The sequence below is a fragment of the Schistocerca americana genome, chromosome X (assembly GCF_021461395.2).
Source record: "Schistocerca americana isolate TAMUIC-IGC-003095 chromosome X, iqSchAmer2.1, whole genome shotgun sequence".
Lineage (NCBI taxonomy): Eukaryota > Metazoa > Arthropoda > Insecta > Orthoptera > Acrididae > Schistocerca > Schistocerca americana.
In genome coordinates this window covers 576,049,691-576,064,812 of record NC_060130.1, presented here as the reverse complement: position 1 = coordinate 576,064,812, position 15,122 = coordinate 576,049,691, and the positions used below count along the sequence as shown (strand labels likewise).

The 15,122-nt window shown below is 41.3% G+C and overlaps 1 protein-coding gene across 1 annotated transcript in view; it reads left to right on the top strand.

Annotated features, from left to right (window-relative positions):
• The window catches only part of LOC124555122 (cytochrome P450 4c3-like), a 189,288-nt gene that overhangs the window by 143,730 nt on the left and 30,436 nt on the right, over positions 1–15,122 (top strand). Inside the window, exons 8-9 of the mRNA XM_047128927.1 lie at positions 11,465–11,568; positions 11,687–11,755. Coding sequence (XP_046984883.1) covers positions 11,465–11,568; positions 11,687–11,755 — 173 coding nt within the window. The remainder of the gene's footprint in view (positions 1–11,464; positions 11,569–11,686; positions 11,756–15,122) is intronic.

Sequence of the window (15,122 nt, the reverse complement as noted above, 5' to 3'; positions counted from 1 at the left end):
AATTGGTGACTGCTGACAGACGCATCACAGTGAACGAACTGTCACGCTACGTTGGGATGGGGGAAGGAAGTGTTTGCAGAATACTAAAAGAGTTGGCGTTAAAGAAGGTTTGTGCCAGGTGGGTTCCCAGGATGTTGACAGTGGCTCACAAAGAAACAAGAAAAACGGTATGCAGCGAACTTTTGGAGCAGTACGAGAATGATGGAGATGAATTTCTTGGAAGAATTGTGACAGGTGATGAAACATGGTTCCATCATTTTTCACCAGAGTCGAAGAGGCAATCAATGGAGTGGCATCATGCAAATTCATCCAAGGAAAACAAATTCAAAACCACACCTTCTGCTGGAAAAGTTATGGCTATGGTGTTTTTCGATTCCGAAGGACTCTTGCTTGTGGACATCATGCCAAATGAAACCACCATAAATTCTGATGCATATGTGACGACACTTAAGAAACTTCAAGCTCGACTGAGTCGTGTTCGACCACATCGGCAAAAGCAGGATGTTTTGCTGTTGCACGACAATGCACGGCCACATGTCGGTCAAAAAACCATGGAAGCGATCACAAAACTCGGATGGACACCACTGAAACATCCACCTTACAGTCGTGACATGGGTCCATGTGACTATCATCTCTTTGGGAAACTGAAATACTCTCTTCGCGGAACAAGGTTTGAAGGTGATGATTCCCTTGTGCACGCTGCCAAACAGTGTCTCCAACAGGTTGGTCCACAATTTTACCGTGCGGGTATACAGGCGCTGGTTCCAAGATGGCGTAAGGCAGTTGAGAGGGATGGAAATTATGTGGAGAAATGAAAATATTGTTCCTAAAGGATGTATCTACACACTTTAAAACTTTCAAACATGTAGAATAAAAGATGTGCATTTCTTTTGGAGTGACCCTCGTAGTTATTGTCTTTGAATAAAAGTGTCATTTCTGTTCATCTTATTGCGTATGTGTTCCAGTGACTATCTGAACTGTACAGTAGCAGTTCTTTCTATGTATTGTCCAAGTTTCACCGAGCTTTGTTAATCTGCAGTAACACGTCACGCAAAAGTTTGGTTTCGTCCTTAAGTTTTGCACACCAATGTGTTTCGCCATTTTACAAACAGTGTGCAACCTTTGTGATGAAACGTAAAACAAGTGTTGCAAAAAAGAGGAAACCTCTTTCAGTCGTGTGGCACCAGAATAAGTTTTAGTCACTTGGTTGATTTAAACTGGCGACCGCTGATAATTTTTTCACGTTTCTCCAACTTTATTAAAAACCATATAAACTCACGAGTATCTGATTTACTGATAATCACACCTTACAAAAATTAATCGTCCCGTTGATTCTTCACGCTAATACAGTGCGTTCACCGCCTCTAGCATTGATAACGGACTAAATTTAGCGAGGAAGAGCGTCCGCATGTTTCTTCAGGTATGCCATATCCAGATGCAGCCACTTATTGATGAGTAGATCTCATAAAGCTATCACATTTCGGGGAAGCTGATTGCTGCACTTCACCCGTTATTCCAAATAGTCCTGGACGTTTTCTGTGAGATTAAGATCGGGTGATTAAGCGGGGCAGTCGAGGTGCAGCAGGATGCCTGAGTGTACGTCGAAACAGGAACGTATGAGTGCAGCCCTGTGAACACGGTTGTTGTCATTGTGGAAGGCGGGAATGTCCACAGCAGACTCATTATGAAGACGAAGAAGAAATGGCATCACTCGGTCACCAAGAATATTATTTTAACATAACACGGATCCAGTGATCATAAGGCCGTTATAGCAGAGGCTGTAAATAGAAATGAAAAGAAACGTAGGAAAATATTGCTGTTTAGTAAGTACCAAACAGATTTCAGATTAACTGAGTGGTCAACATGAAACATTCATCTCTGAGACTGAAAATGTTCAGAATAAATGGACAAAGTTTACGAGCATTGTACAATAAATCTTAGGCAGGTATGTGGCGAGCAAAGTTGCGAGGGATGAGAAAGACCCATCGTGGCTTAACAGCCGTGTTAGGAAGCTGTTCTGAAAGCAAACTAGGCTTCATTGTCGATTTATACGTCACCAAAGCCTCACAGACGAACTAAACTCGAACGAAGCTAAGCTTCCCTTCCGTGAAACGTTTCAACGAATTCGGAAGTCAAATTCTATCTACCGATCTGACAGAAAATCCTCTGTAGCTTTAGCCTCATGTTAAATTAGCAAACAGATCAAAAACATCTGTCCAGACACTCTGTGTCCATAAAGTGTCAACAATGGCACTGAAATGGAGGACGACGGAGAGAAGACGAAATACTAAATTTCTTTTTCCGAAGTTGTTTCACTGAGAAAGGCTGTACTGTGGTTCCCCCTTAAAATAGTTGAACGACATCAAAACGTAAGGTCTCTAATTTATGGCGGTATAGAAAATCACCTGAAATAGTTTAACAGAAGAAAAGCGAATGAACCTCATTGGAAACCTACACGATTGTACGTAGGGTATGTGAATCAACTTGCTCCTTTTCTAGCGCTAATGCTCCTTAGTGAAGCATTGCCAGTGACTGGAAACATGCGCAGGTCATTCCCGCTTTTTGAAAGCCTACGTCGCAGACGTCAGTCTGCCACCCCGAGGGAGGGGTGCAGTGGTTAACACAATGGGCTCGCATCCCGGAGGATGATAAATTGCATTCGCGTCTGACTATCCTGATTTAGAGTTTCCGTGATTGCTCTCAATCACTCCAGGCGAATGCCGAGATGATTCCTTTGAAAAGGGCACTGCCGATTTTCTTCCCCATCCTTGAACAATATCATAATGTTGAGTTCTACTAAAAAATCTAAAATTTTATGTTCAAATATTATATGTTATTTTCATATACACCAATTCATTTACGACGCTGTACCTAGATAACAGACTAAAAGAAATTAAGAAATAAAGAAATAGTCGTAAACACTTTGCCAGAGGAATTCATGAGCAAGCAGGGCCGTTATCTTTAATGTCGTGCCTCGCGAGACTGATGACTTCAGAACATAAAAGCAACTGGCTTGATGTTTCGTTGTCGTTGGATTTATAGCGCTCTGGTGGGTATCTGCAACGAACGTGTCACATGTTTGCGGCGTCGTTCTCGCGTCGCCAGAGTATTGAATCTCTTCGACAGCAGGATGGTCTTTGACCTGCTGTAAAAGAAGATAAGTAGCGACACTAAACATATACCAAAATAATCGAGGGAGGAATTCCTTGTGTTTCAAACAAGGAAGTTCAGAGATACAGTTTTAACTTTTGTCACAACGTGCAAATTTTGACGGATAATCGTAAGCCAACGGAAATGTAGACGCACATTGCAAAGGGGCACATGTGCCGTGACGTATTTCAGCAGCGAATCTAAAGCTAGACTGCACAGTTTTTCTGTGATTTGCACAATAGAGCACTACTTGTGAATTATTACTGCTCGACTTTTCTAACGGTTATGGTTATCATTTTGCAATCAAGTACACAAAATTTGTAATTTGTCAGAGGCACATGACACATGATCTTACCACTCTTAAAGGTGCGTTGTTTTGCTCAGGTCGCTGAAGACGTTTGGACGAAATATATCCCAAGTCTTTCCTCAGAACGCGGGCACAGCCACTAAGACCACGACTGCAAAAATTCCAGATCGCTGAAGTCAAATCATACCGGAGAAAACGAGAACAAGAACAATTATTTCGCCCTTTTGCGAGATATAGTGTGCACAGAAACAAAAGGAAAACGTCGACAACGCTTGGGACTACAAACCGATCATTTTTCATGAGGGAACACATGTCCAAAAATACATAGTTTAGGATCTGCGAATCATCGACGTTTGAGAATGGTGGTGTCAAAGTTTCTTCTGATTTTACTTGGTATCTGAATTAGCCCCCCCCCCCCCCCCATGAACCATGGACCTTGCCGTTGGTGGGGAGGCTTACGTGCCTCAACGATACAGATAGCCGTACCGTAGGTGCAACCACAATGGAGGGGTATCTGTTGAGAGACCAGACAAACGTGTGCTCCCTGAAGAGGGGCAGCAGCCTTTTCAGTAGCTGCTGGAGCAACAATCTGGATGATTGACTGATCTGGCCCTGTAACACTAATCAAAACGGCCTTGCTGTTTTGGTACTGCGAACGGCTGAAAGCAAGGGGAAACTACAGCCGTAATTTTTTCCGAGGGCATGCAGCTTTACTCTATGATTAAATGATGATGGCGTCCTCTTGGGTAAAATATTCCAGAGGTAAAATAGTCCCCCATTCGGATCGCCGGGCGGGGACTACTCAAGAGGACATCGTTATCGGGAGAAAGAAAACTGGCGTTCTACGGATCAGAGCGTGGAATGTCAGATCCCTTAACCGGGCAGGTAGGTTAGAAAATTTAAAAACGGAAATGGATAGGTTAAAGTTAGATATAGTGGGAATTAGTGAAGTTTGGTGGCAGGAGGAACAAGACTTTTGGTGAGTACAGGGTTATAAATACAAAATGAAATAGGGGTAATGCAGAAGTATGTTTAATAATGAATAAAAAAGTAGGAGTGTGGGTAAGCTACTACCAACAGCATAGTGAACGCATTATTGTGGCCAACATAGACACGAAGCCCACGCCTACTACAGTAGTACAAGTTTATAGGCCAACTAGCTCTGCAGATGATGAAGAAATTGATGAAATGTATGACGAGGTAAAAGAAATTATTCAGGTAGTGAAGGGAGACGAAAATTTAATAGTCATGGGTGACTGGAATTCGACAGTAAGAAAAGGAAGAGAAGGAAACGTAGTAGGTGAATATGGATTGGTGCTAAGAAATGAAAGAGGAAGCCACATGGTAGAATTTTGCACAGAGCATGACTTCATCATAGCTAACACTTGGTTAAAAAATCATGAAAGAAGGTTGTATACATGGAAGAACCCTGGAGATACTAAAAGGTTTCAGATAGATTATATAATGGTAAGACAGAGATTTAGGAACCAGATTTTAAATTGTAAGACATTTCCAGGGGCAGAAGTGGACTCTGACCACAATCTATTGGTTATGAACTGTAGATTAAAACTGAAGAAACTGCAAAAAGGTGGGAATTTAAGGAGATGGGACCTGGATAAACTGACTAAACCAAAGGTTGTGCAGAGTTTCAGGGAGAGCATAAGGGAACAATTGACAGGAATGGGGGAAAGAAATACAGTAGGAGAAGAATGGGTAGCTTTGAGGAATGAAATAGTGAAGGCAGCAGAGGATCAAGTAGGTAAAAAGACGAGGGCTAGTAGAAATCCTTGGGTAACAGAAGAGATACTGAATTTGATTGATGAAAGGAGAAAATACAAAAATGCAGCAAGTGAAGCAGGCAAAAATGAATACAAACGTCTCAAAAATGAGATCGACAGGAAGTGCAGAATGGCTAAGCAGGGATGGCTAGAGGACAAACGTAAGGATGTAGAGGCTTATCACATGAGGGGTAAGATAGATACTGACTACAGGAAAATTAACCCAGTTCTGGGGAAACCCAGTTCTAATCAAAGAAGGGAAAGCAGAAAGGTGGAAGGAGTATATAGAGGGTCTATACAGGGGCGATGTTCTTGGGGACAATATTATGGAAATAGAAGAGGAGGTAGATGAAGATGAAATGGAAGATATGATACTGCGTGAAGAGTTTGACAGAGCACTGAAAGACCTAAGTCGAAACAAGGCCCCGGTAGTAGACAACATTCCATTAGAACTACTGACAGGCTTGGGAGAACCAGTCCTGACAAAACTCTACCATCTGGTGAGCAAGATGTATGAGACAGGCGAAATTCCCTCAGACTTCAAGAAGAATATAATAATTCCAATCCCAAAGAAAGCAGGTGTTGACAGATGTGAAAATTACCGAACTATCAGTTTACTAAGCCACAGCTGCAAAATACTAACGCGAATTCTTTACAGACGAATGGAAAAACTGGTAGAAGCCGACCTCGGGGAAGATCAGTTTGGGTTTCGTAGAAATGTTGGAACACGTGAGGCAATACTAACCCTACGACTTATCTTAGAAGAAAGATTAAGGAAAGGCAAACATACGTTTCTAGCATTTGTAGGCTTAGAGAAAGCTTTTGACAATGTTGACTGGAATACTTTCTTTCAAATTATGAAGGTGGCAGGGGTAAAATACAGGGAGCGAAAAGCTATTTACAATTTGTACAGAAACCAGATGGCAGTTATAAGAGTCGAGGGACATGAAAGGGACGCAGTGGTTGGGAAGGGAGTGAGACAGGTTTGTAGCCTCTCCCCGATGCTATTCAATCTGTATATTGAGCAAGCAGTAAAGGAAACGAAAGAAAAGTTCGGAGTAGGTATTAAAATCCAGTGGCGTAGAGTGAGGGGAGACTTTGAGACTTAGTCTCCCCCGCATTCGTGCTAAAAAAAGATGCAATAGTAATTCAAAACAAAAATATAAATAACTTTCTACTAAGAGTACTAAATGTGCGAAGACATCGCCGCACCCTGAGTATTGGTGTGTCTGCCTGCTTGAGACTCGACTGCACTGTCTCTGCCTCCCTTCCCTTACCTGGCTGTGTGCGCTTGAGCGTTCTCGGTTCCCCTCCCCTTCCCCTCTTCAGCGATGGTCGTGCGCTGCACTCAAGCAGGTATCGAGAATAGTCTCTGCCGCTTCTACGCTGGCTTTTAACACGTAAGTGAACAGTCGCGCGGTTTGTGTTCATAGTCATTCTTGTTTGATTTTAGTGCATATTTTCGTTGTGTCGCCAACATGAGTGAGCCAGCAACTGAACACCTTATAGAATTTTTTTTAAAAACTCCTTTTTCTACATTAACGAACGAAAAAAGTGGGAATTGAAGGCTGAACGACCTACTCCTATACTCAGTGTAGTTTTAAGTGAAGTCAAAGAAAAACGCACTTTTCAGACTGCCTGGTACGAAAAGTGTTCTAGGCTGACTGTGAATGCAGTTAATAACAGATTGTATTGTTATATATGTCTTCTATTTGATGGTGGAAAGGAATGATGCAATGAGGGCATTTGTACAATAAAGAACTTTGACAGGAAAGCACAAAAGCATCAGATATCAAAACGTCACCTGCAGAACAAAGAATCATTTCAGTTATTGGGCAAATCTGAATTGAGCACGCCCTTTCTGAAGCCGCTCGTCTGACAGCAATATAATACAACAAACAAGTTGCATCCAGCAGGAGAGTATTGGCTCGTCTTATTCACGCAACTGTATTTCTTTGTAAACAATAACTAGTCTTTCGCGGCCATCGAGAAGACGAATCCTCCAGCAACAAAGGTAACTATCTGGAATTGTTGGATATACTAGCTCAAGGAGAGCAGTTAATCCGAGACCATCTGTCATCATCTTCAATTTTTAAAGGAACTTCTCCAGATATACAGAATGATGTATAGAAATCATAACTCTGGCAGTTAACGATAACATAAAATCTGAAATTCAGAACTGCAATTTCATTTCGATTCAGGCTGATGAAACATTAGACGCGTCATGCAAGAGTCAAATGAGTATAATATTTAGGTACTGTATTGCAGGCAAAATTGAGGAAAGATTCGTTGGATTTTACGATATTTCTGGAGATAAAACTGCTGAAGGTTTGTCAAACATTATTCACGCAGTATTGGAAGAATGGAATGTGGAAGGAAAAGTGGTTAGTCAAACATATGAAGGCGCTTCAGTAATGGCGAGCATAGAAAGAGGACTACAACAATTGGCGAAGCAGTTGTGTCACTATGTGCTGTTTATTCATTGTTACGCACACCAACTGAATTTGGTACTGTTACATGCCTCCAAAATCATACGACAAGTACGCATGTTAGTAAGTGATCTTACTGCATTCCATTCGTTTTTTAGCAAATCATCAAAACGAACTGTATTGCTGACTGAGAAAGGATTTTAACTGCCACATACAAGCAACACTCGCTGGTACTTTCGTTCCAGGGCAGTTTCAAAAACATCTAGTCATTTCTCAGGGCTATATAGTGTTTTTAATTATATATTTCATTATACAGACTCTCAGTGAGATCCAGAATCTTTGAGCTGTGCTGTGGGAATGAAACAATGGATGGATGATCTTACGTTTGTCTACTTCCTTTGCTTCTACCGACGGTGCTTTGTTTATGTTGATCATCTCTTTAGTGTTCTTCAGTCAAAATCTGCCAGTATAACTGCTTGCTACGACGAAATAAGATATGTTTTGAGAAACTTACAACAGTTAAGAACGGAAACATTCGTTGATGAATGCATTAAACGCAGCTCGTGTTTGAATGGCAACTTATCATTCTGTGACAGTCAAAAGACATCTCTCAGGGCATTAACTTACGAGATACTGGATTTGCAAATTGTTCAGATGGAAATAAGGTTTCAAGACTTTCCCCAAATTCAGTTTGTTGAACCTTTGAACGAAAAGTATTTCCCGAACTATCAAAAAGAATTCCCAAAGTTGAAACTACTTCAATTATTAGAACAGTTCCCTTTTTTCAAACAAGAACAACTTGAAAATGAACTGTGTAACATAAACGCTTGTGAGAAAAAACAGTTAACTATAAGAATCCTCTTAAAGTACATTGTCAACAATGATTTAGACTCCGTTTATGAAGAAACAACGAAGTTCCTGCGTTTGGTTTTGACCCTACCCACAACTACAGCAAGCAGTGAACGAAGCGGGCTCTTGAACGAGTGAAGAATTATTTAAGAAATTCAATGTCCAACATCCGGCTGTCGTGTTTGAGCACGTTAGCAACAGAAAAGACACTACTTGGAGATCTATCCAGTGATCAGATCTTTGTAGACCGAGCTATGGACTTATTTGTGGAAAGAAAAGACAGGCGCATTGCACTTGTGTAAAAGAAAATGTAAGTGCTTCTCCTCTTGCTGCTGGAGTTCTACAAATTTGTCATCGTTTCTTGAACAAGTTAGTTATTATTATTATTAGTGGCGGTGGTAGTGGTAATGGTAGTAACGGTAGTAGTAGTAGTAGTAGTAGTAGTGGTAGTAGTAGTACGAGAGTGGCTGTTGTTGTTTTATTTGATGCATTTTGTTTCATTTGTTTAAATTATTGTTTATTGTACTATTTTGTCTCCATATAATAGCTACAGTCTCTCCAACCTTTACAACCACGCTATGCCACTGTTAAAATCCATGGAGAAGAAATAAAAACTTTGAGGTTCACCGATGACATTGTAATTCTGTCAGAGACAGCAAAGGACTTGGAAGAGCAGTTGAACGGAATGGACAGTGTCTTGAAAGGAGGGTATAAGATGAACATCAAAAAAAGCAAAACGAGGATAATGGAATGTAGTCGAATTAAGTCGGGTGATGCTGCGGGAATTACATTAGGAAATGAGACACTTAAATTAGTAAAGGAGTTTTGCTATTTGGGGAGCAAAATAACTGACGATGGTCGAAGTAGAGAGGATACAAAATGTAGACTGGCAATGGCAAAGAAAGCATTTCTGAAGAAGAGAAATTTGTTACCATCGAGTATTGATTTAAGTGTCAGGAAGTCGTTTCTGAAAGTATTTGTATGGAGTGTAGCCTTGTATGGAAGTGAAACATGGACGATAAATAGTTTAGACAAGAAGAGAATAGAAACTTTTGAAATGTGGTGCTACAGAAGAATGCTGAAGATTAGATGGGTAGATCACATAACTAATGAGGAGGTATTGAATAGAATTGGGGAGAAGAGGAGTTTGTGGCACAACTTGACAAGAAGAAGGGACCGGTTGGTAGGACATGTTCTGAGGCATCAAGGGATCACCAGTTTTGTATTGGAGGGCAGCGTGGAGGATAAAACTCATAGAGGGAGGCCAAGAGATGAATACACTAAGCAGATTCAGAAGGATGTAGGCTGCAGTAGGTACTGGGAGATGAAGAAGCTTGCACAGGATGGAGTAGCTTGGAGAGCTGCATCAAACCAGTCTCAGGACTGAAGACCGCAAGAACAGCAACAACATCTGAATTAGCTATACAAACGATTATCCATCAGTGTAAGATGGAGTCACAGACCGGCCGTAGAGCGTTCCCGTACGTGCGCTGAATCTTTTCGCAGTCTTTTGCTCTCATTATAATTGTGTAACTGTATTGTGTACTAGTGCAGTGATGTCCTAGACGCATTGTGACGGGCACCAGTATTGAAATGGCTAATACATTGTTTGTGTATGCCAAGCCGCGCAGCGCTGGAGCTGCTGCAGATTGTATGTGGAAAGATCTCAAAACAGAAATGTTCCTCACAATTTGATGTTTGAAGCAGTTGTTGAAAGAGGACTAAGAGAGATCAAAAAGTTACAAGAGGGTACTGTGTTTTCTGCCTGGGTTGTTTCCAAAACGTTATAATGTACATACAGCAAAGTGCGTTTTCTGTATTACGTTTTATTGTACATACCATAGTACTGTGTCGTATTGAGATGCTTTCTAAATACCGTATCAAATTTTCCACATTTAAGTATAATATTATTTCTCAAAAACGGATGCCGAATGTCCACCCTAAGTTCGGACAGTTTCCGTTGAAGAGGACGTTTCCAAACACTTCATAAGAACCATCTACCAGCATCTCCCAGTGCACCCACTTCATATTAACATTTAGAGTGTTGTCTATAACCAACAGCTGCATTCATACCATTTACAGAATGTCCAGGCAACAGTAGTGAGGAACTACATAATTATGACAAGTACATTTTGTGAAATAGTATTTACGGCACTGCATACTCCAGCTATAAATCCAGACTTCAGGGCTGTTCAGTGACTAATGCACGCTCGCTCGAGACCACGTCATGAACTCGCACAACACTGATTTGGGCTGCCGAACATGGTCAAAAGTAACCAACACAGGTTCATTGTTAGCATATGGGCTGGAATAATCTGTGATCCTTTCATTGTGCCATATCTAATGTTAACAAGAGTAAGACGACCGAGCTACCTCAGTTTACTCAGAGTTGTTCTTCCTGTTTCACTGGATGAATGCCAGTGTGGGTTTGTCAGGTAACTTGGCAGCAAAAATACTATGGTACAATTGAGCGTGATGTGAATGTGCGGAGACATCTGGACGTCACATACCCACATGTTAGGATTAGTGGAGGGGAAGCTCTTCTACGACCATCCCGGCCACCAAGTATTACACCTTTTGACTATTTTCTGTGAGGTAGCATGAAGTCTATGGTGTATGCTATTGCTGTAAAACTACAGGAGGATTTTATCACACAAATCCACGTAGCGACGGAATAGTGCGCATAGCTGGACTTATTTCACTAAGTGCGTCAATCTCTATAAAACGGATCTTCAGTCTGAAATCGAGATACAATCTAAATTTTGATCCCTTTTTGTACTTTACTGCGTTATATGATGCTCTTGTTGAGTTTCTGAATGAAATGTTGAACGCACACCCATCGCTATATACCAAACATTCTCAGACTCTATCAATTTCAAAATGCTGCCAACAAGTAACACGAAGAAATGACGTTTTCTGTACGAATTTGTCACGTTCAAACTTTGTTCCAGCCAAACGAATATCACTGCTGGATCTCCTTGTTGAGGTAGCGGAGCAAACGGGAGAACTAACAGACCTCGATATTAGGGAAGAAGTGGACACCTTCATGTTTGAGGTCAGTATATAACAATAGCGTGTCTAATTTACTCAAGAAAGTGTGAATCATGCGGTTCCATTAAAAAAAAGTAGTTTAATGTTGGCATGTAAGGTTAAAATTGATTATATGACTGCAGGGACATGATACAACGGCAGCGTCCCTCACCTGGACTATCTTCTTAATTGGATTGCATCCTCACGTACAGGTAAGTAAAAATACGTTGCTTCACGAAACTTCTTAATTCAATAAATAAAAATACAGTTCTCATCTAAGAATTCATAGGAAGGAGGGTACATTATTCTAAATATATTCCGCTATAGCTTTTGATGTTATTTGCAACGCTGTTCGGTGTGAAAATGACTGTATCAAAATATTTTTCTTCACTTTTTTCGCATTTTAGCCACACATGAAAGCTATTTGTTACAAGAAATACGCATTTGTTCTTTGCCATCTGGTATGATAGTAACAATCCCGCGAAAACTGTACTCGACTCCACTATATGCTCAATGCAATCTGTTCAATAAGGAAACTGGTATCCTAATTTCACTGCTGGGCAGCATTAGTTTAAATTCCTAGATGAGAGGCGGAAAATAGGCCGGACTCACCGACGGAGACAACAACCACTTTCGTCCTTAGACTTACGTCAGCAACAACTTTGGGTAAGTAGCGTGCAATGTGTGAAACGTGTAAAAAAATTCTATTTAAAGGCTTATCTCTACTGTCAAACCCAGAGGTGTTTGTTAACCTGACCATGCTTGCCTGTTAGCCAGGCAGGCAAGCTGCTGCACGTTTTCAAGAACGGGCAGGCTGCTTTGCTACCATTGAAGCCAAGTTATGCCCAAACAAAGCACGCTACGGGAGTCTTGCTTGCCTGCCCGTCTTCCCGCTATGCTACGCAACGTAGTAGTCTATTCTGTACGCTTTGGTTCAAATGGCTCTGAGCATTATGGGACTTAACATCTGAGGTCATCAGTCCCCTAGAACTTAGAACTATTTAAACCTAACTAACCTAAGGACATCGCACACATCCATATCCGAGGTAGGATTCGAACCTGCGACCGTAGCAGTCGCGCGGTTCCGGACTGAAGCGCCTAGAACCGCTCGGCCAACACGGCCGGCTCAGTACGCTTTCATTGTAGTGTTATGTGTAGGGTTTGGTAGCTGATAAAAATGCACGAATGTCACAAGATGAGACTCAATGAAATATGTATTCGTTCTAGGTCATTGCAGGCCAGCAAATGGAAGATTTTATTTGTCCTTTTCTTTTTCTTTTTCGGCAAATTTCGGGCTTATTTACTTCGATATGAACGGTTTTCTCTGCAACTTCATCCTTTTTCCAACCATCATAAAGTCACCTCTCATACATGTTTTCTGCAGTAATGAGAACTTTTTCTGAAATTTGAGATTCTTTGCACGTAAGAGCCTGAAATTTCTGTTATGCTGCAACGCCAACCATAGTAATGTTTTGGAGACTAGTTTCTGTAGTTTTAGTGTATTCCAGCCAAATATGATCCCTGTTACACTAATTTTAAATATTTTCTTCCAGGATTTATGTTGCAGAATGGCTGAATTCATTCTAAGCAGCGCAAATATTTCATTTTGAATCACCCAAATGCTTTTTAGCGCGCATAAAGTTCGTTTTTCTTAATATGTGAGTCTAAAAAGTACATGTCTGAAAGAAAAAGTTTTTCTTTCATACTAAGCTTTCTTCGCAATACGCTGCATACTACCAGAATGTGGTTTTTAATTTCCACTGCGCCATATTTTTTGTTTCTATTACAGTCAAAGTTTACCCTAAATTTAAAAAGCCTATATACTGCCAAATGGTCTCAAGTCCTTATTGCACACACTTTCACACAAGTATCAGCCACTAAGAGTTTGTCCTCCTTCAAAATATTTATAGAGAGACGAAACTGCTGGTAAAATTTACAGACAAGTCGTAACATACTCGACGCTGGCGAATGAGGGTTTAGTAACTTCTTACACTACTTGCATTGCGAGGCACCAACCGATTTATTTGAATCTGCGTCGCAACCATACGACAACTTTCCCCTGCTGGTTTTGCGCTCTGTTTAATGACTGGTGTATATTCATCAATTCTTAATTTATCATGAATTTCCTTTAAGTGTAGTTTGTTCATTTTGCTGCTTCCATCGTTATGATAAGTGAGCTGCAACAAAACTTGCGTAAACATATACCTGGCGCGTCAAGTTGGATTGACAGCGCAACCCAACCCGTTTCAGGTGCAACATGCTGAGCAGGTCTCGTCAAGCTTGCCAAGCTAGCGGAAACCCAAGCCGGTCTGCTTTAACCGCTGTGCTTTAGTAACATGTACTCTTGTGTCAAGGTTGAGTTGCTTTAATGGTTGCGGCAGAGATAGGGACAGACAGGCTGGAAGGATAATTCGTACACATCTCGTTAAACCTGAATAGAAATGCACCACCTAGTGTTACTAACCCATATTTTCAAGCGAGTTTCACACATCAGAAATGTGATTAATATGTAAATGGTTGAATTCACTTTACAGTATAATGTTAAACTCGCACCTTGTGGGATGAAAACCGCAAACAGCTGTATGTAAAATCTTTTATTTGGGGCCACAAACGGTTTCATAGCTTAGAGTCACATCTTCCAATGATTATATAAATTACGTCATATGATACCCAAATGTGAGTATGGATAGAAGACCCAGCGTTCAGTGTCCAGATAATAGTAATCCTCCAAGTGAGCGTACAGACGAATTGTTCAAAATGGTTCAAATGGCTCTGAGCACTATGGGACTCAACTGCTGAGGTCATTAGTCCCCTAGAACTTAGAAATAGTTAAACCAAACTAACCTAAGGACATCACAAACATCCATGCCCGAGGCAGGATTCGAACCTGCGACCGTAGCGGTCTTGCGGTTCCAGACTGCAGCGCCTTTAACCGCACGGCCACTTCGGCCGGCTCAAAATGGTTCAAATGGCTCTGAGCACTATGGGACTTAACTTCTGAGGTCATGAGTCCCCTAGAACTTAGAACTACTTAAACCTAACTAACCTAAGCACTTCACACACATCCATGCCCGAGGCAGGCTTCGAACCTGCGACCGTAGCGGTCTCGCGGTTCCAGAATGTAGATCCTAGAACCGCTCGGCCACCCCTGCCGGCAGACAAATTGTAAATAGCCTGAATGATTCCATCAACATTCCTCGAAAATTGAGCCGGATCAATAATTCAGGATCGAGATCTCTTTGCACCATATGATCACCAGCTCAGAGGGTGTTGACGGCAACATGTTAGTACTAACATGTTGCTGGATGTCATATGGTGCGGCTAAATCTTGTTCCTGAATTTTGTTTCCGGCTCGATTTTTGGGGAATGTTGATGGCAACATTTAGCCCATTTACAATTTGACATTACGATCACTTGGCGAATTACTATAGTTTGTACAGTGAATGATGGGTCTTCCATCCATCCCGACATTTGGTTGTCATATAATTTATATATCCAATGGGGCACTGTTATGTGGGGCGTTCCCCAAGGGTCGGTGCTGGGGCCACTGCTGTTTCTTATGTATATAAATGATATCCC